The sequence below is a fragment of the Chlorocebus sabaeus genome, chromosome 10 (assembly GCF_047675955.1).
Source record: "Chlorocebus sabaeus isolate Y175 chromosome 10, mChlSab1.0.hap1, whole genome shotgun sequence".
NCBI lineage: Eukaryota > Metazoa > Chordata > Mammalia > Primates > Cercopithecidae > Chlorocebus > Chlorocebus sabaeus.
Window position 1 is genome coordinate 57,505,774 of NC_132913.1, and position 20,174 is coordinate 57,525,947.

At 41.3% G+C, this 20,174-nt stretch overlaps 1 protein-coding gene across 1 annotated transcript in view; it reads left to right on the top strand.

Annotated features, from left to right (window-relative positions):
- Positions 1-20,174, top strand: part of LOC140712644 (myosin-IIIb-like) — a 76,054-nt gene that overhangs the window by 32,203 nt on the left and 23,677 nt on the right. Inside the window, exons 3-4 of the mRNA XM_073020249.1 lie at positions 5,577-5,760; positions 6,561-6,695. Coding sequence (XP_072876350.1) covers positions 5,577-5,760; positions 6,561-6,695 — 319 coding nt within the window. The remainder of the gene's footprint in view (positions 1-5,576; positions 5,761-6,560; positions 6,696-20,174) is intronic.

A 20,174-nucleotide genomic window follows, 5' to 3' on the forward strand; every position in this document is an offset into this window, starting at 1 on the left:
GTGGAGCTGGAAAGGGGATGGAGCAGGAAGAAGGTGATCTTTCCCTGAGGCCCAGCCGCCTGCGGCTGGCCTCCTCTCCAAAGTCATCCCATCTGAAGTTAATCCACATCTATCCATAGTGTCCAATGTTCAGTTGCTTCTTCTTTCAATGTTCAGCTGCTTCTTTACCAGCGGAGGTCTAGGGTTTATTTGGGCACAGGATAGGAGGGGCGAGGCAGGCCAAAAAGGCAACATTTGGGCAGGAAAACAGGGATAACTGTTCTCATTTAGGGCCTTGGTTTCCAGACTTGAGGGTGGGGCCTTTGCCAGGGAACCATCCTCTTCTACCCAGTATTTCCCTACCTCCTGTCTGTATCATTATCACAACTAAAACATAATTAACTATACTTTCTTAATATCAGATAACTAGTCAGTGTTCTAATGATCTCATAAATGTTACAATTTTTTAGCTTGATGGTATAAATCCATACTTTATTTACCATTTGATATGTATTTTAAGCTTCTTTTAATCCCAAGGTCACCCTTTTCCATTTATTTATTTTTATTTGCAATTTATTTTCTGAGGAAATTTGGTCATTGGTCTTGCAGAGTTCCTTACAGTCTGGTTTTTGCTTATTGACCTCCATGGTGTTTAACATGTTGCCCTGCCCTTTGTTGTTTCTATAAATTGGCCATCTAGAAGCTTGATCAGGTTCAAGTTTAATTTTTTTGGCAAATCTGTTTCTTAGGTGTTCTTGCATGAGGAAACATAATGTTCGATGTTCTGTCTTTTTTGTGATGCTAGAAATCTAGAGTCCAAAATCTCTATGGTGTAATGTTTGACAAAACTGAACCACAGATTATTTCATGGCTTAAAGTATGTCCTCTGCTGATAATTGAAACCAAACTCCTATGGAGGTCTGTAGACATTCAGTCCTGGTAAGATAAAGCAGTGGCTGGGACATCAGTTTACAGCCATATGTGAAACTACTCATTATAGTGTGATGTTTAAATGTGGGCAATTTACCACTCTCTTGGGGTGGGGGTGGGAGTGGATCTGGAGCTCAGCTGTTCTCTGGTGGTGCAAGACCAGCCCTTTTGTTGTTAATCACAAAGAGAGGTCATGTTAAGTGCATTTGTTCTTGTCAAGAGCCATAAAGAGATACAGCCCCTGCCCTTTAGTTTGCTTCCTAAAAAGAAAGAAGAATAAAGGCAAGCAAAACACAATTGTTCCTAACTTCTAAGGTACCACAAGGATAAAGTATTCTACTAAATTATCTATCAGGCCAGGTGTGGTGGCTCACGGCTGTAATCCCAGCACTTTGGGAGGCCAAGGTGGTGGATTACCTGAGGTCAGGAGTTTGAGACCAGCCTGGCCAACATGGTGAAACCCCGTCTCTACCAAAAATACAAAAATTAGCTGGGCGTGGTGGTGCACGCCTGTAGTCCCAGCTACTCGGGAGGCTGAGTTAGAACTGCTGGAACTCAGGAGGCAGAGATTGCACTGAGCCGAGATTGTGCCACTGCACTCCAGCCTGGGCAACAGAGTAAGACTCTGTCTCAAAAAAACAAAAAAGAAAAAAAATCTACCTACCTACCTATCATCTATCTGATAGTGGCCTAAGTAATGAGAAGTTTGGGTATTTCCTAGATATTTGGTGATGTGTGAGCAAAGATAGGCAAATATATTCCTTTAATACTCACATTGCTCTTATTTACTAACCAGGAATATCTTCCTAGGTGATACCCGCTTTGCCCTGCTAATAACTTGGCGTTCCTGGTAGTGGAAGGTTTTGGGTGCCACAGGAATATGGGCAACATCAGAATCTTGCTCTGAGAGAGTAGGCACTTTGATGAGAAATACATTTGTAGCATTGACTTACGAAATACTACAACATGCAACAACAAAGAGTGTTGACCAGATCTATATTTTAGAACAGCTGCACACACAGACACATCTGAGCCAGTAGGACATCTGATTGGTTTGCAAACTACATGAGCCTCCCACACACAGACAGTTGCCCTTACCTACCTCTGCCTAGGTAGACCTTTGTCCTCCTATTTGTCTTTCAATGAATGTAGAACCTGTAACCTGAGTAACCTGAATTTTCTAGTCTCCTGAGGCTACTGGTTTATTTCATGCCTAAATAAATGCATGAAACCCCCATTTCTAGGGACTGTAAGAAGATGAAGTGCCTCTCTTGGGACTTCTGAGGGTCAGAGTTCTGAAGTTTCCAGGTATTGTCCCTCTCACTCCAAACTGCTGCTAACCCTTGCTCGGGTCAACCAGACTACTTCCATGAAGCCCCAGCTCTGCCATGCCCCAAACACAGACACAGGCAGAAGTTTAGTCTACCCTCAAGGTTAACACATTGGCCAAGGGTAGCTTTTTGGCTGTCAAAAGGGTTGCTCCAGCTGCCTCCCAAGACCAGATTATCACCACCTCTATAGGCCTGTATAAGCTGCTACTGTTTGTGATGACTGTTTAATCAATCCTCAGAGAGTTTATAGCGTCAAGTATTGATTTTAAAGACAGAAGCCAGGCAATGTTGTTATGCAGTGCACCTGCTCTGTTGCACCTTTATTTAACCTTGTCTGTGGATGCCCAGAGAGTATGTGATGGACATGGTGGCAGAATCTGATTGGTCTGCCTTCTGCCCACCCATCATTGGTGCCCTCTGTAGCTGGATCCTCTGAATGAGTTGTTCTCATTTAGAAGGAGCAGAGATTGCTGTTGAGTAGCTCTGTGGGGCACTTAGCTTCCATGTGTTTGATCTTCCATCTGTGTCTGTCTGTGCCCTGTCTCCTCTTTTTATAAGGACCAGTTGTATTGGATTAGGGCTTCCCCATATGATCTCATTTTATCTTAATACCTCTTTAAAGGCTCAACCTCCAAATATGGCCACATTCTGAGGTACTAGGGGTTAGAACTTCAACATATGAATTTGGGGAGGGGACATAGTTCAGCCCATAACGGGGGGTGTGAGGTGGGGGTGGAGGTGCTTAATTGATGGTTTTCTTATAACGCTCTGAGGAGGTGCATGTCCTTGGAAGGTCCCAGAAGCTAGGGTGGCACATTGTCCCAGTTTGCCCTGCTCTGAGAGGTTTAGCAAGGCATGGGACTTTCAGTGCTAAAACAGAAAGAGCTTGAGGCAAACCAGGATGGTTGATCACCCTATCGGGCTCCCATGGAGGGCACAGGGCAGGTGCTTCGCTTCCCAGCCTGCCTCAGCCAGAACTGCATCACTTCCCTCTGCTTATGTGTCCGCATGCTAATGAGATAAATTTAACAAAGGAGTTTTGATTCAGTGGCCTCCAAGGTCCTCTCCTGCTGCCACATTCTGTGTTTTAATTTCATTTGCACACATTGGAATTCAGTAGCTGGATTCAGACAAATTCAGCCATGTGTCTGAAACTAATAACTGACTGGAGCAAAACTCATTTAGTTTGTGGTTAAAAGTGACATATAACAAAAAGGGTAAGTGTTTGTTAAGCCTTATCTATTCTGAGGCAGCTTGGTGCTGTGCTGTTGTGATGACAGATGGTACTTGCTGAGCTCTCACTATGCTTACTAGATTCTGTTATCCTAACAGCTGCTCTGTGAAGTAGCTAGCAGCCACCGCCCCATGACGCAGGTAAAGAAACGGAGGCTTACAGAGATGAGTAACCAGCCCAAATCTCACGCTGGCCAAGGCAGGGCCAGGCTTTTGCAGGCAGTTTGACTTGAGCAGTACTGTGTTCTAGTGCTAAGGCCAGGTGCAGGTATCCCTGCTGATGGGGAACAGGGGCCATATTTTAAGTGTGAGGTATTGACATTTAGACTGATGGAGTCTTATTCTGGTGCTTTCTTCTATCTGGCCTTGACCAGCAAGCACCCCCAGCTGGTCCTACTTTTTGCTCTTATAAAAGCTAAGCCTGGCACAGTGTTCGCAGGTTGTCAAGAGGTTTTGGGGATCTCACAGTAAAGAACACTGAATCATACCATGACAAACGTTATTCCTTTGCTAATTAATTCTCTTTCAGGTCTTCTGATTACATCAAGGGAAAAGTTTTTGCCAGCGTTTAATTCGTCTCCATCACTAAATGATCTCCCCTTTTAAGAAAAACAGTAACCTTAGGCTGGAGCCCAGGGGCAGCAGTATCGGGCTGGGCTTGAATAATTCTTTAGTGTTTTTAATCATCTTTTTGCAGTTAATTTTGATCTATGGTAAATGATACTGGTTTTACATTGAGGATAATACTATAAAGTGCCTTTAAAAGACATTTATTTAATTGAAAAGGAAAGTTATTTAAAAGTATTTTGTAACGAATAGCACGATGATGTACAGATAATGGCACAGATGTGAAGCATGTGGTGAAAAAGACTGACTTTATAAAACACTGGCTAGGTGGAAAGGTTGCAGTTCCTGAGAATCTTGAAACCAGCACGTGAAAGGCAGGAGTTGTTTGACCAGCTGAGGATCCCGCCTCAGCCCATAGTGGGCTTTGCCTGGGCCCTTAAGGTACTGAACTGGTTGTAGGCCCCTTTGTTGTTGTTTTTGTGTTTTGATTGTAATGGTGTTCAGTGTTTTTGAAATGCTCTCATCAGACAGGGTAAAGAAAAGAAGTGAATTTTTGTGCCAGGTCAAAAGGCTTTGCTTTGGGAGAATTCAGTGTAGAAAATAACTTGAATTAGAAGTGCAAATTGGAATGCCCAGCATGAGTCAGAAGCACTCACCCTGGGTGGACACGAAGCCTCAGTGTGGGGATTGGATATGGTGGCTTTTGTTGGTGGAGCCTGGTTGTCCCTCCTCTGGGGTTTAGAAGCAGACCAGAGATGGGACCTTGCACCCAGCCTGAGAGCAACCGAACTTGGAGAGGATTTTTCGTGGGATCAGTTTTGGGTGACTTTGCCTGCCAAGCTTGCTGTTGATACTTACTCAAACTCCAAAGATCTGTGTCCTTATTAAATAGAGTACTGCTAAGGCAAAGTGAGTTTGCTGCTCCTGGTTAACCCCTCAGTGTGATTCCCACACTAGGTATTATTGTATGGATGAGGTCTGAGCACGGCTTATGTTTGTAGGCCCCAAGACCTATGCAGCAATATGTGTTGTACACTGACTGATGCTTGGTACATGCACCAAACCTCCTTCTTAGCAGCCCAGACTTTGTACACAGATGTTGGGGATTAGCTTCCAGTGGCTATCAGGGAGCCCTCATCAAGGTTACCATAACCTAGGGACAAAGGTGTTAGACTTACTGTTTTCAGCCACTTTCCCTGGCAGCAGCCACCATTCAGCAGCCTATCAAGACAACTGTCCAATCATGACCAGAATATCCTCTTTGGCCGTTTTACTCTCTCCTGTGGTGTGTACATAATTTCCAGTTTTAGAATCATGTTTTTAGGATGTTTCAGAACCGTGCTACTCCTCCACTCTATCTTTTATTACCATTTCTTAAGGAGGGTTCAAGTTCTTTTTCAAAAAATTTAACATAGAAGAAGAAAATAAAAAGTAACACTAGGTTGCTGGTTAAGAAATAAAAATCTTTTTGTTTCAAAAGTTCACTGCCTCCAGTTCTGTGATCTGTTGCACATAACAAATTGTTCTCCCTACCAGGAAACATCTGTATGGATTATTTCACTATAATCCTATGATGCTTGGACTTGAATCACTTCCAGATCCCACGGACACCTGGGAAATTATAGAGACCATTGGTAAAGGCACCTATGGCAAGGTCTACAAGGTAACTAACAAGAGAGATGGGAGCCTGGCTGCGGTGAAAATTCTGGATCCAATCAGTGTAAGTAACAGTTGTAAATTATAACCAGAATTTGGTGTTTTATGCACACTAAGTTTTCAACTTCTTTTCTTGATTTTAGGTTTAATTTTCATGAAACCTGGCATGAAATCTCAAAATGGGTCATGATTTGTCAGCTTCTCTGAATGAAGGGACTCCACTTGGAGTTAAAGCTTCCCTTGACTTTTGTTTCTTGTCCATTTTACTGTTGTTTTGGTTTGGGACCACTGGGATCTTCAAAAGTTATTCTCTTGGAAACAGTAATATGTTTTACTACCTGGTCTTTCTCTAAGTTACAAAGTGACCCAGGCTTGTGAGATTTGATCATCTTAGGCTGACATCTTATTTTAGAGCCCTGAGGTTATAATGCTGTATGCTGTTTTGCACAGTGAGGTTTTACATGTCCTATCCTGTGTTAGGTCCCTTCAAGCAACTTCTCCTTAACTGCTTTGAAAATTCAGACTTTTCAATAAAACAGATATTTGTGATAGTATTATTAAAGAAAAAAGAATATCACAAACACTATAGATAAAATAATTAGGTAATAATAGAAGGTATAGGTTGTAATAATAGAATGTAATAATGTAATAATAGAAGGTATAGGTTGTAATAATAGAATATAATAATGTAATAATAGAAGGTATAGGTTGATATCTCAATGTCCATTGTTAGATATTTTGAAGATATGGTAATGAGATTGAAAATACATAGTAAATATGTTTTACTAAATACTTGAGCATGATATCTGTACCCTTCTTTACATATTAGATTTAATCCAGCTTGCATTTTTCTACCCTGTTTAGGATATGGATGAAGAAATTGAGGCAGAATACAACATTTTGCAGTTCCTTCCTAATCATCCCAATGTTGTAAAGTTTTATGGGATGTTTTACAAAGCGGATCACTGTGTAGGGGGACAGCTGTGGCTGGTCCTGGAGGTAAGAGGCTCCCATTGGGTAACCAGTGATTTGAACAGAGTGCCAGAGGCCAACAGATGCTTTGTTACCTAGAAGGTGTTTTAAGGTACACATTTGAGGAGTAGGTCCCTCCTGCATGTCACAGGTACCTCACCAGATGTGACGTTCTCCTCCACAGTTCTTACAGGGAGGCCATATGCTAAAGGTATTTTTGTTTCTCTGCTTCAGAGGTTTAATAATCTTTTATTCTAGTACAGGGTGAATATAGGAATATAATTGAAAAAATTAATTTTCTTCCCTAACATTTAATTATAAACATGTTTGAATCGATTGCAACTCATTTTCAAAAATTGTTAACCCAAGGTTTACTTGGCTTGCCAAGTTCGGATTTGCCCACTCATGTTCATTAGTCCTCATTTTAGATTGGGTTTCCTGAAAACTGACTCTGAGAATTGTGTATGGAAAATTTGTTGAAGAGTTCTTATCAGAGATAGACCTAGAAAAAAGTGAGGAAGGCAGGATCAGGCAAGGGAGACACTGAACAACAATATGGTTATAACAGAGACTTAAGCTGGTGCTCTGGGAAATGGAGAGCTGGGAAGTTTTTGGAATGTTGTGCTGAATTGTATCTCCACATCAGCCATCATTGGCTGCATGCCACCCTGGGAAGGAGCGTGACTTTGGCAGAGTCGGTTCTCTGAAGTGGATGCCAACTCGGGTGAGGGGTGCAGCTGAGGACTGGGAGCTGTTGATATTTCTGGCAGCATCCACTCTGAAGAGGGAATCTGAAGGGAACAACACTGTATCCACTATAGCCCTGCGTTTTTTTTCTCCAACAAACCTTCCATACACAATTCTCAGGGTCAGTTTTCAGTTATTAATGGGAATGAATGTGTGCATCTGGGTGCAAAAGAATCAATTCCGAACAAATACAGTTCCCTATGAAACTAAAATGACAAGGAAAATAATGATGATACATGAATTAACACATTAGGACAGGTCCATTGCCACATTCTCACTAGGCCTACCCTGTTTTGTTCTGGGCTCTGACCCACTGAACCAGCTCATGCCTCCATGCCTGAGGTCACATAGGTGACCCAGCACTGTGTGGACACAAGTGGAAGCCTTAAGAGAGAAGTACCAGGGGAGAAACCAGCCCTCACTACACTGTCTGGTACCTCTTATCCACATATTTCTGGCTCTGGGAGGGCCTGAGCCTGGGACAATATGTACTGGCTGCCATGGCAACCATGTTTGGGGAATTGATTTGTTATATTCAAATGGGATAATCTGCAGGGAAACTGGTTTGAATTTATTTCTGCCACATCAGTTGCCTTCCTCAGAATACAAAGATGTAAGGGATTTTGGTTTTCTAATTATCTTTGTTCCTTTAGTTGACTGGTTAAGTCATATAACACACTTCTTTGGGGTTTTATTAACTCCCCAACCCCCATCCCAACAATATTAGGATTTTATCTTGCCCATGCAGCTCTTTAACAATGCTATTTGGAAATGATAAAGTATTGTTCCTGGAGTCTCTGATTTTATCTGTCTTCAGCTCTGTAAGATTTCTGTGTTTTAAACCTCATTGTAACTTAGTAATGGAAGTACAGTGACCAAGGAACCTCAGTTTCTGCTCATTTTTAACTCCTGACTAAAAAAGGCTCTGCATCAGACATAGAGAACTGGAACTTTCAGGAATTTTCGAGGGCCTAAAAAGGAGCCTTCTCTCCATGCAACCAGGCAGGCAGGTGGGCTGCTCATACCTGAGGCCACCTGGTGAATGAATGTCCTTCCTGATGAGGAGTGACCCTCAGGCATGGCACCTCAGGTATGGTCAAAGCAGCCAGGAAGGTCACACATGGCCTTGAAAGATGAGAAAGAGCCCAGAACTATGAGCTGAGCCTTGTGCAGGTGCTCCCTTGCCAACTGTTTCTAGCTTTTTCAGGGTGACTACGATAATGAGGCTGCCCTGAGACACTGAATTATTCATACCTCTGCAATACAGTACGCTGTCATTTATGACTTTTGCTGGTTGTTTCGGTCCATGCCAAAGTGGGTGATATGAGATGCTGGATGTCCTCAGTCTTTTCTGTCCCAGGATGGGCAGTCTAAACCAGGCTGCTAGATGGTCATGTGCATTCAGTGCCTCCAATAGTCTTAGAGAAGCACAGGAATTCCTAGACTCCTAATACCGGCAGAAGCCTCTCTGTTCAGGCTCCTAGCCTTCTGATGAGGGACAGAGGCCCAGAGAGGTGAGTAACTTGCCTATGGTCACATAATTGGTTGCATGGCAGAACTGGAAGGAAAAGCACATTTCAGCACATTTTCTTTCACCATGTGCAGCTGCTTCTGTGATGCTGTCCATTGGCTCATGGAAACACAGATGTGAAGTCTCTAGCTGGGATCGTAGCGCTTCCTGACCACACACACAGAGCTGGATGGCAATGACAGTCCACACAGTACCCTATTTTGTTCCCTCTGCAGCTTTTTAAGGCATGCTTTAGGGGACTCACACAAAAAAATTATGATCTGTTTAATATTGTTCTCCTCATCTTGTATATTAAGATTAAATTTATGTTGCCTTTGCTCTTTATTTGCCTGACTCGATGAAAGGACAAGTGAGAAACTATTCCACAGAGCAATTCTAGAGGACAGAAAAATGTTATTAATAATCTCCTTAAATCACCACAACTCTGAAAACAACAGCAAATAAAAATGTCATTTTCTGAAATTCATTACTAATTGTTAGTAGAAAGCAAACAAAAGCCCTCTTTCATGATAGACACCTACTATATTGGAAAGATATGGAGAGAAAACACGCATACATAATAGTGTTTTGGAAAATCTGAATGCATTTTAAGTGAATATTATATTTTAAAAAATCTATAAGTCCGACTTTCACCTAAATGATATACATATTAATAAATTAGACCTTTAAGAAAAACATGATACTCAGAAAAAATACCTAACGTGTGGTAGCTAAGGCATGAACTATATTTTCTTTTTCCTTTTAGTGTAAAATCTTTGGCAGGTAGAAACTTAATTTCAGCATGAATCAAGTGTTCTACTTAAAAGAAATGGTTTGGAGTACTGGTAAATGAGGCTGGAAAGTAAAACAAAAAACTTTGTTCTTTAAACCATGTATGAGAATTAGTTTTACATCTATTTTTTCCCTTCAGAGATCTCGGTATAAGTTCAGTATCTAATATGTAGAGACAAAGCAAAAATGGGGGAGGGGTCTGCAAGAGAGAGAAAGAAACAGACAGACCCATCGACCGACCTTTGTCCAGGTTTTGCTTTTATCCAAGGCCTTAGAAAGTATAATCTAGGCCTGAATATCACTGGAAGTGCTATACATCGAACCATTTTCACCTATTGATACTGTGGCATGAATTAAGTTTATCAGGTTAACAAATCAGGGTCTTAGTCATACTCTGATGGACTCAAACGTAGGACTGGTGGATTTTGATTGGCCAGAAGTGGTTAGAAACTACTGCAGCATTGAACACTGACTCAGTGGGTTCTAGAGTGAGAGACACTGGAATGCTGGGAGCCAGGATGAAGGCACAGAAAACTTGAGACTGGAGAAGGGAAGGACTTTGAAATGGAACAGCATTGCATCCTACAAACATATATTATATGTGTTCAACAAAAGAGAGACAGTTAAGAGGCTGAGGCGTGGGAGTGATTCTGCCCACTCTTGGCTCTATTCAATAAGGATGTGCCCCGGGAAGAGAATGAGATGGGAGGTCACTCTCAGGCCCACTTCCCTCTCGTGGTATGAGCATCTCTCCACTCTGATAGCAGCTCGAGAGTTTCCAGTGACACAGTATTCATTGGTCTTGTGGCAAGTCAGTGACTTTAGCTGGCTTTCAGTAAAATAAACATGATTTGTCCAACACAGGAGGGAAAAATGTGCTGTTCTGGAATTACTGAGAGGTGGACAGTGTCCAACATGATACTTCCTAAGGGATTTTCTACAGTAATTATGACTGTCTTTGACTTTTCCTTTATGTTTTTTTTTTTTTTGTTTTTTTGTTTTTTTGAGACAGAGTCTTGTTCTGTCCCCCTGGCTGGAGTGCAGTGGCGCGATCTCGGCTCACTGCAAGCTCCGCCTGCCGGGTTCCTGCCATTCTCCTGCCTCAGCCTCCCAAGTAGCTGGGACTACAGGCACCCGCCACCGTGCCCGGCTAATTTTTTGTATTTTTAGTAGAGACGGGGTTTCACCGTGGTCTCGATCTCCTGACCTTGTGATCCGCCCACCTCGGCCTCCCAAAGTGCTAGGATTATAGGCGTGAGCCACCGCGCCCGGCCAGGATTTTTCCTTTATGTTATCTGTAGAACCCAACATGCTTAAAACACAAAGTCTACTGAACAAAGGGGCACCAAAAAGAAATTCCTCTTAATTCTGCAAACTGACTAGGTCAAAGCAGCATGCTCATACAGAATCTACTTGAACATTGGAGTCCAGGTCTGGTGATTGTGTTGCATGGGCCGTTCTTTAATAATGTGGAAGAAAGTTGATGGCTTATTGAGCAAGGAACATTTCATTGCTTGAAATTATGACTGTCTTAGCAAATGCACATACTGTGATTGAATCAATATTCAAAGACGTTTTGGAAAATAGATGTGGAATGTAAATGATTTTTCTATTTTTCTTGGTTTGGAGCAAAATGCTCATTAAATTCTAGATGCATTCAGCTGCCACATTTCCTGAATGCTGAGGGTGTAGGGAGGAACTGCAGGAATGAAAACACACTTCTGTATTTGAATCTGGTGGCTGACAGAGTGGGTGGGAATAAAGGGCTGATGTGCCAACCCTCAGGGCTGGGGTGGGAGGCTTGGTTGCCTTCTTACAATTCTAAAGGGATTATTTTACTTGATGCATTTAAATATAATTCTTTGTCATGCTTTTAAAACGTTCAACCCATTTCACTGAACATTTATTCTGATTAGACAGTTGTCAGTGTACACCTGCTTTCTTTTTTTTTTATATCCAAGTGCCCAGTTTTTTTTCTATAACCCATAGGCTGCCCTTGAAAACCTTGCTGGTGGACTTATCAACTTCACAGGACAGCTTCCTTTAAAAGTGTCCTGAGCAGTTTAATTATATGTTTCTGTGAGTTCTGGGAAGTCAGACAGCTCTTACACTCTGACATTTAGTGAACAAAAAGCACTGGTTGGGTAAGATTCCTTTGTTGTTTTTAAATCCATAGCTGAGTTTTGATCCTGCTGACAAATAGCTACTCTTAATCCCTTCATAGGTTCTAGAGTTACAAATAAAGTTGGTAGGTTGGCTACCTATATAAAATATTGCTGAAGAGGCCTTTGTTTCAAAAATGGTCACACTTAAAGTCGGGCGGGGAGAGAGACCAACATGAGGTGTCAGGGGAAAATTCCAGGGTTGCATTTTCTTGGATCATCAGCCAGCATTTAACTTAAAATTTCTCTCAGTACAATTTTAATAGCATACTTGCAATGCAAGAAAGCCTGTGCCTCCCTGAGATGTGAGCTAGGGTGGGGAGTGGTCCTGATGAAAGTTCTGTCATGCTTTGAATCCCTCTTACTGCCTTTGCTTTAGAGGAGCAAAGACTATCGATATTTTCCTAATTCTCACAGTTTCCCTAGACTCTGTCTCTTCCTCATCTTTCACATGTGGCTGGTCAGAAATTCCTGTCATTTCTATCTCAAAAAAAGTTTTCCTAATCTCTCCCTTCCTTTTATCCTCATGACTTTTTGACCCTGCCTTCCGTGATTACCTCAATGTCTTCTAATGGATACTCTTGTTCCTGGTGGTGTCTTCTGTCCATCCTCCAATCTGCTGACCAAGTCATTTTTCTAGAATGGCAATCTGAACATTGAGACCTCCTGCCTAAAATCTGTTAATAGTTTCCCTTTTTTGTCTAGTGATATATCATGGTATTATATACATAGAATATTATATGGGTAGTATATGGGTATATATGATATTGGTAGTATATGGGTATATATGATATGGGTAGTATATGGGTATATATTATATGAGTAGTATATGTAGTATATTACAATAAAGCCCATACTCCTTAGCAGGGCATACCTGTCATTCCCTGTCATTGGCCTTCTTTCTCCATCTCCCTGCCCCACAATTCTGGCACCCTTTGTCCCAACAATAGTAGAGTATTTAGAACTCATCATACACATGCACACTCACATGCACACTCCCCCTCATTCTTTCATGTCCCCTACATTTGCACAAGATGTCTCCGTGTTCCTTTTCACAGCATCTTCTTTCCCTTCTTGTCCACCTGCCCAAAATCCATTTGTCCTTCAAGCACCTTGTAAATGTTACATCCTCTGGAAAGTTTTCCTAGACTGTCTTTGCCCTCCCTCATTGCCCTCCCTCAGCAGAGTTCACTCTTCCTTCTTTGGTGCCACCACACTACATTAGGCACAGCCCTGCTTCCACATTCCACACTGTAATTACTCATATGTCCATTACTGGGCAGTGACCTCTTTGAGGCTAGAGATTGTGTCATATTCATGATTGAGTAATAGGTAATAAACTGGACATTCACAAACTATTGAGAACAAAGAGGTGACTTTCTTCTCACTAACTGAACTAAACTGGGTTCTTGAGCCCCCAGCCTGACTAAAGGAGGCAACTGATTCTAACCTATTTTGTTAAACTTAAGTCCACTTGAGTGACTTCTTTGTGGAGTGGCATATTCCAGTGTTTATATCCAATTTTCACTGTCCAGTTCTAGGCTTAGTCGTTTGGGTAAGTACTCAGTTTTATAGGGCTTCTTCTCTCCCTCTTTCCTCTTCCTTTTCCCTGGGTGGCATCTGGATCTGGGTACAAGTACATGCTTACATGATGCCATGGTAGTGAGGGCAGAGGCCTCTGAACTGTATGGTAACCATGAAGTTCTTGTGATAATAAAACTGTATTTTCTCCCTTTGATATCTTTGATGTTCCTGGTCCCTGACACTCCCTGCTGTCATGAGGTCCTCACATTCTTTGTCCTTCTTATTTAAACTCTAACCTTATCCCTGTCCCCAGATAGAGCATGAAGTTCTGAGTGTCTTACAAATTGTGAGCAGACTGTAGAAAACTATTATTATAATCTGAAGCGTGGTCTGCCTCACTATGCCATACTTTCATTTCACTTGACGCGGACACCCCTTGTCAAGAAGTCGCCTCTTAGATTTCCAAATGGGAAGAGGATCATAAGAAACTGACGTTTCTATTATCATTACCCCCTTACACAGACAGCCCCTCCCAGAGGGAGCATCCTCATTCTAATCTTGTCGTCTTAATCTCCTGTAACTCCATAAGGACTCCTCTTTTTTTTTTTTTTTTTTTTTTTTGTCAGGTGAGAACTTCCCTTATGTCAAGTCCTGGGTTCTTCCCCGGTCATCAGTGGACTCTGTGGTCAATTATCCAATTTTTGTTTCTTGATATGTAGAGTATATTTTGGGGAATTCTGAAAACATTTTGTCTCTCTCAACAGCCTAGGTTTTAAGACTGTTCTATGAATTATGGCACCGAAAATGCATTCAGTGCTCGAGGGTGTTAAAGTGAATACTGAATGTTATTTGTCCTTTCAGAGTCATGTAAGCCATAGTTAGAATCAAAAGAATATAGAATCCTTTGGAAGACATTATGCTGGCACTTAACGTTTGGGCCACCATCAGAGCCATGGGTGTTGAGTTGCAAGTTAGACTTGAAATTGGCAGACAGTGGATTTCAGGGTCACTTAATATAGTCCCAAACTCAAGGAATCATCATAGCCTTCAATGCATTTCACTGCTTTTAGGGTCCCTTCTAAGTCATTCTAAGTCATTCCTGAGACAGTAATTTTATGCTAGTTTTAAAGATTCCTTAATTCTGTATTAATTTTTAGTCACATACTATTGTATGGTGAAAACATGGGCAGGTTCAGTTCTAGGCTATCTTGATTTTTAATATGTCTGCAAGGTATCTGCCAAGTATGTAGCAGGGACTGATATACATGTCAAGTAAAAACATCTGTTCACCCTTTATTAAAATGTTGCAGAGCTCCATAATTAGAGTTGAATAGATCCTAATGTATTATTATCTTGATAAAAGTTATCTTCTTTCAGGGAAGCTGTTAATCTGTGCTTCCTCAGTTTTCCTTTCTTAAGAAAAGCCAGACACAGTGGTTCACACCTGTAATACTGGCACTTTGGGAGGCTGAGGGGGGTGGATCACTTGAGCTCAGGAGTTGGAGACCAGCCTGGGCAACATGCAAAATCTCATCTCTATAAGAATAAAACAATGTGCTGGGTGTGATGGCATGCACCTGTAGTCCCAGCTATTCAGAAAGCTGAAGTGGGAGACTGGCTTGAGACTGGGAGGCAGAGGTTGCAGTGAGCTGAGATTGCGCCACTACACTCTTGCCTGGGCAACAAGAACCAGACCCTGTCTCAAAAAACAAAACAAAAAACTGGACTCTGTCTCAAAAAAAAAAAAAAAAAAAAAAAAGTAAGCTGACTTAAGCAGCCACAATGCAGGGGATCACCTGCTGCTGTTCACTAGTTAATTATTTCCCAAATTTCCCAAATTGCAGACTATGTGCCAAGAGGAAACCTAGGGCTTTAAAGTAGGGATTTTACCTTGATAACACACACCTTGATAAGGTCAAGGATACTGTTGCAGAACTTTCTCCTTAATTCAGCCAAAGCTGGGTTCTTGTCCCATGACCAGAAACGATCAGGTTTGTGGACACATGGAAGGGTGAGGGGCAGAATTTACTGGGCAAAAAGGAAAAAAAGAAAAAACTCAGAAAAATGAGATGGAGCCCCACTAACAGGCCCTCTACCTCACTGATGGCTTTCCAGGTCACCACATGAGCCAAAGAGAGCAGAGTCCTCCCCTGCATAAGGCAGGGATTCTCCATGGCTGTAGTTCCACCCATTTTCCCCAGTGTGCCTGTCTGCTGCGGTTTGCTGTGGGCATGCCCAGACAAGCCCTGGGCAGGTCCCTCATCTGCACAAAAGCAACGGCTGTAAACACTTGTAGGGCAGGTCAGAGATTCTTCAGGGACCCCTTTTTATTTGCATAGGCATTTGGCTGTCTCATTCCCTCATCTAAAGAAGTCCATCTAACTGCCATTAGAATAAGGATAAGGGTAAGGATGAAGACCACTCTTAACTGCTTCCTGCTGGCAGGGGGTGCTCTTTTGGGAAAACAGCAGTCAGATCTCCCCCAGAGGCCTATCTAAGGGTTCCCAGCCAAAAGGGCCATCATCTGAGGCTCTGGTTGCATGACCATTTGGAGTTTGATGGCATGAAGGTGAGAAGAGACAAACTGGGTTATTAGAAAACATGTATTAAAATGAAATGGGGGCGAGGGCTAAGGATATCTCAAAAGTCTTGAGGCCTTTTATGTTTGCACAGGAAGAGGGAGGCCGAAAGCCCAACTGGTAAAAAAAAAAAAAAAAAAAAAAAACTTTTACCCTTCTGCCAGCATGTCAGGCTTTTGGGTTCCCTTCTCCTGAGCCCAATCCTAAGCCAACCAGTCTAAGGCTTGGGAAATTAACTCTTCCTAGTTTGAAGGATGCATCTGAGGGAAGTGTCCCATAGTACAGAGAGACAATTACCCATCAGTGAAGAGAGGAAGAGAAAGAAAAAAAATTTTTTTTCTCTCAAAGGAGTCCCAGGGGTTCAGGATGCATTCAAAAGGGGTACAGACTGAAGATGAATGGCTACTCATCTAGAAAGAGGAGAGCAAGGCATCCCTGGTTCCCTTCTCTTCCTAGCAAATACCTGGGGTACGTGAAGGAGAGAAAGTGAGCCATTCCTCTTTCTTTTCTCCATCCTTGTATCCCCAAGTTCCAGCAACCATGACAGAGTACTGCTCATGGTGTCAAAGCAGCCTTCACCCTTGTTAAAAGGGGGTCTAGGGGCTGGGAGTATCCACTCTTAACTACATATGCCCTATCTCCTCTCCTGTCAGTAGGCTTTGAATTTCCTAGACCTCATTTCTGCCATGGATAGTAGCATGACCTTTATCCATGAAATGGGAAGCTTGGCTTAATTGGCAGGAATCAGTCATGCTCACCTGCGCTATGCCTTTTAACTTCCATTATCATCTACCTCTGGATCCCTCAGATCCAGTTTTCTTTCCTAGGGCTTTGACCTGAAGCTTGGAATTGAGTTTGGGACAAAAATGTGCCTCTGAGACAGGGTGTTGCATGGACTCCTTATCATAAGCCAAATGCTAAGGTGAAGCTGTGGAACTGAGTCCTCCTCCAACAAGGGAGAGAAAAGGATGTCTTGTGACATGCCCAGATAACTGGTGGCTATAGTTATGCTTGCGAAGATCTGGGTGCATGGGGCTTGGCTTTGGTTAGCTCCCTTGGTTTTACTTTCCCAAGAAGGAAACCTCTGGGTGATGGGCACCCTATTTATACCCATCACCTGGCAGGATTTGCAGGATAATTGCTCAGAACTAGAATTTTGATCTAGGTTTTTACATCACCCATCCCTTTTATTCTAAGCTGTAGCTGGAGATTCCTGGTTGGTTCACAAGAACAAGCAGGGTTAGTCTAAAATGTAGGCAAAAACTTAGAAACAACTAATGAGTCTATAATTTAATGACAAATGTATGATAAGTTTTGAAACATAATTTCTGTCTCTCCAGTCCTCATTTTTTGTTAAAAAAAAAAAATCATGATAGGACTGAGTTGTTCGCAAAATAGACTTTAGTCTTATACTTGACCTGATTATTTGCATCAAGTACAGCAAGAATAATTGTTTCTATATAGGCCTTTTAGATTGGCTTTGATGGAACTCTGTTCCACAAGGAATTTCAGGTAAGACCTTTTACAGCTGAGCACAGCCATGGGTTAGTATTCTCAGATACCTGTGAGTTGGGTGATCCTTTCCTCTTAAGGTCCCAAGATAAACTTAGAGCTCCTGGTCCTGTCATAAAGTGACATTCTTTACTTACCACAGGTCAGGAACCCTATACAGGTACTGCATAGATAAGGGTGTGAGGCCAGTTTTCCCAAGGGGCTTTTATCAGCTCTGCAAGACAAGCTTGACTCCTTAAAGGGAAGCATACCCTTCCAGTCAAAGCCTTGGAAAAAGTTTCTCCAACTGCATCCTACTGCGAAAGAAAATGGATTCTTATTGCACTGATGCAAACAACTACATTGCCATAATTTAAGAATACTCACAACTAGTTTCCAAATTCTGGGGAAGCCAGGCAGACAGAGAGAAAGAGAGAAATATGTGCTCCAGATTTTGTTCACAGGAGTATACCTTAATCATTTAAAGGCCATAAATAGTTCAAAATAAGTTTCCTTGACTCTGAAAAAGAAAACAAGGATCAGCAACATTCCAAGCAAAAGTTGAAAAGATAGCTTCAGTTTTCTATGAGTTCAGTCCATTTAGTTAACTCGTTTTGTTTGATATTCATGAACATTTCAGCTCTTCATGAGTCCTATATGTTTTCCCTTTTTTCCAATGTCACAGTCTCCAAAGTTATCAGAAACCTGTATTTGAGAGCACCTGTCAGAGTCCTGTGGCACCTGTCAGAGTCCAGTTTATTATAAACTATCTTTTGAAAAGGACCAAAACAAGACAACAATTGTTGGGAATAACAAAATTGCCCAGGGTAGTTACAGTTAGAAACACCATTGACAAAGAAGTTTTGTTATCTCTGTGGTTTACAATAACGTAACAACCTTAATTATGATTGATAGCACATACATTAGACATTAGAATTTTAGAAATCCCATACAATTTTGGAACAGACATTAATATTTTCATCAAAATATAACCTAAATATGATTGAACACCACTTTGGCAATTCCATGTAACTAAACATGTTAAATGATCCCTTTTACCTCTCTTTTGTATACTCCAGGGCCCTCTGGAGCATCCAAAAGCTGGGCATCAGGAAAGACAATTTTGAAACTGAAGTTTGATTTTGGGAAGCCTGTTAAATATGTTAGTGGTTTAAAACATTGAAATAGAATTACAGATTACCATAAGTTATTTATTTTCCCAAACGATGACTCAGAAATTTAAAAAAGCAAAAACCTTTTATAACCCTTTACTAATTTTGCTAAAGAGCAGATTAGTGCCTTAAGAGTACCTTGTTGTGCTTTTATTTCAATGCTCAATTTACAGAAAAATCATATAATACCCCTTTGAATTTAGTCAATCTGTTCAAACACTGAATTTTTGCAGTACTAATTTTTACAGTCCTTCCATCATTTGTTTAAACCATCTCCTTTATTTTATCTAATTCAAAACAATCCTTTAACCCTAGGCAAGAACTTACATTTCCATGTCTTCTTGTAATCTTTTACTAAAAAACACATCTTACTGTTCCTACATACCTTGCATATAAATCTATTTCCAATAGTTTCAATTACATGTTATAATGGTAACCCCTAGCAATTTTAAGTTTAATATAAAACCTGGTAAGTTGTTTTAATTATGTGCTAGGTTCAGCCAGGGTTTGACTCCTTCCAACATAATTAAGGGTGTGGTTAATTCCATATGTCCCCAGGCCTTACCAACTGTCAAGCTGACAGGTTGAAAAGTTCTTAAAAACCAAAAAGGCAGTTTATAGCCTTAAAACACTTAGCAAACCTAGTATCTGACCTGCATAATTTAGTTCACCTCTTTATATTTGAAACATCTGCATTTTACCAATAATCTTTAAGGATGTTTTTCTCAAAGATTAAAGTCACATGAACTAAAACATACTACAGCTTTTATCTTCCCTTTAAAAAAATATTTGATCCAAGCAGTTGTCTTCCATTAGACCAATTAAATTAGAGCTCTTTTTTATAGACATCACACACACAACACATACGTAACTACACAGACAGGCCAAAGAAAACCCAGAAGCCATAAGATTTTCATTTGCCCATCTCTTATTTGGATTATTGGCCTCTGGGTGGAGCCCTTTAAGAGACAGGGCTAGGAAAACATGCAGCTTTTAAGGCCTAGTAAACAGGTATGACTGGGGGCAAAAACAGAATCTGAGAGGGATCTATCTACTTTAATTCCTGAGCTTCCATGAGAAAAACAGATTTCTTCCCAAAACAGAGTAGTGCCTTGTCTGTTTTTCCCAAGGAGTCCCATGGTCCCAGAAGTTATCTTAGGGCCTGCCATGCATGCATTGAGAGTGGTAAGGCAAAATGGAGAAAAATAATTTAGTCAACTGAGGAAAAAGTCTTTTTCCAGCAAAGCAAGATCCCAAAAGAGGAAAAAGCATAAAGGCCTTTTAAATATACCATAACTTGGACATCCACTTTTAATTAAGCTGAGCATTCTCTAAGAAAATCCTTTTAACTCCCTTATTAACTGATTTTAGCCATGCCAAGCATCTAGTATTTCTGACTTTCAAACTTTACTAAAGGTAACCTCACAGGTGAAACCAACAAGCCTCACTTAAGGTTATGATTTCACTGTGAGTGTATGTGGTATTTTCTAAGGAGATAAGGGTAAGCAATTCTTACAAAATTTAGAACC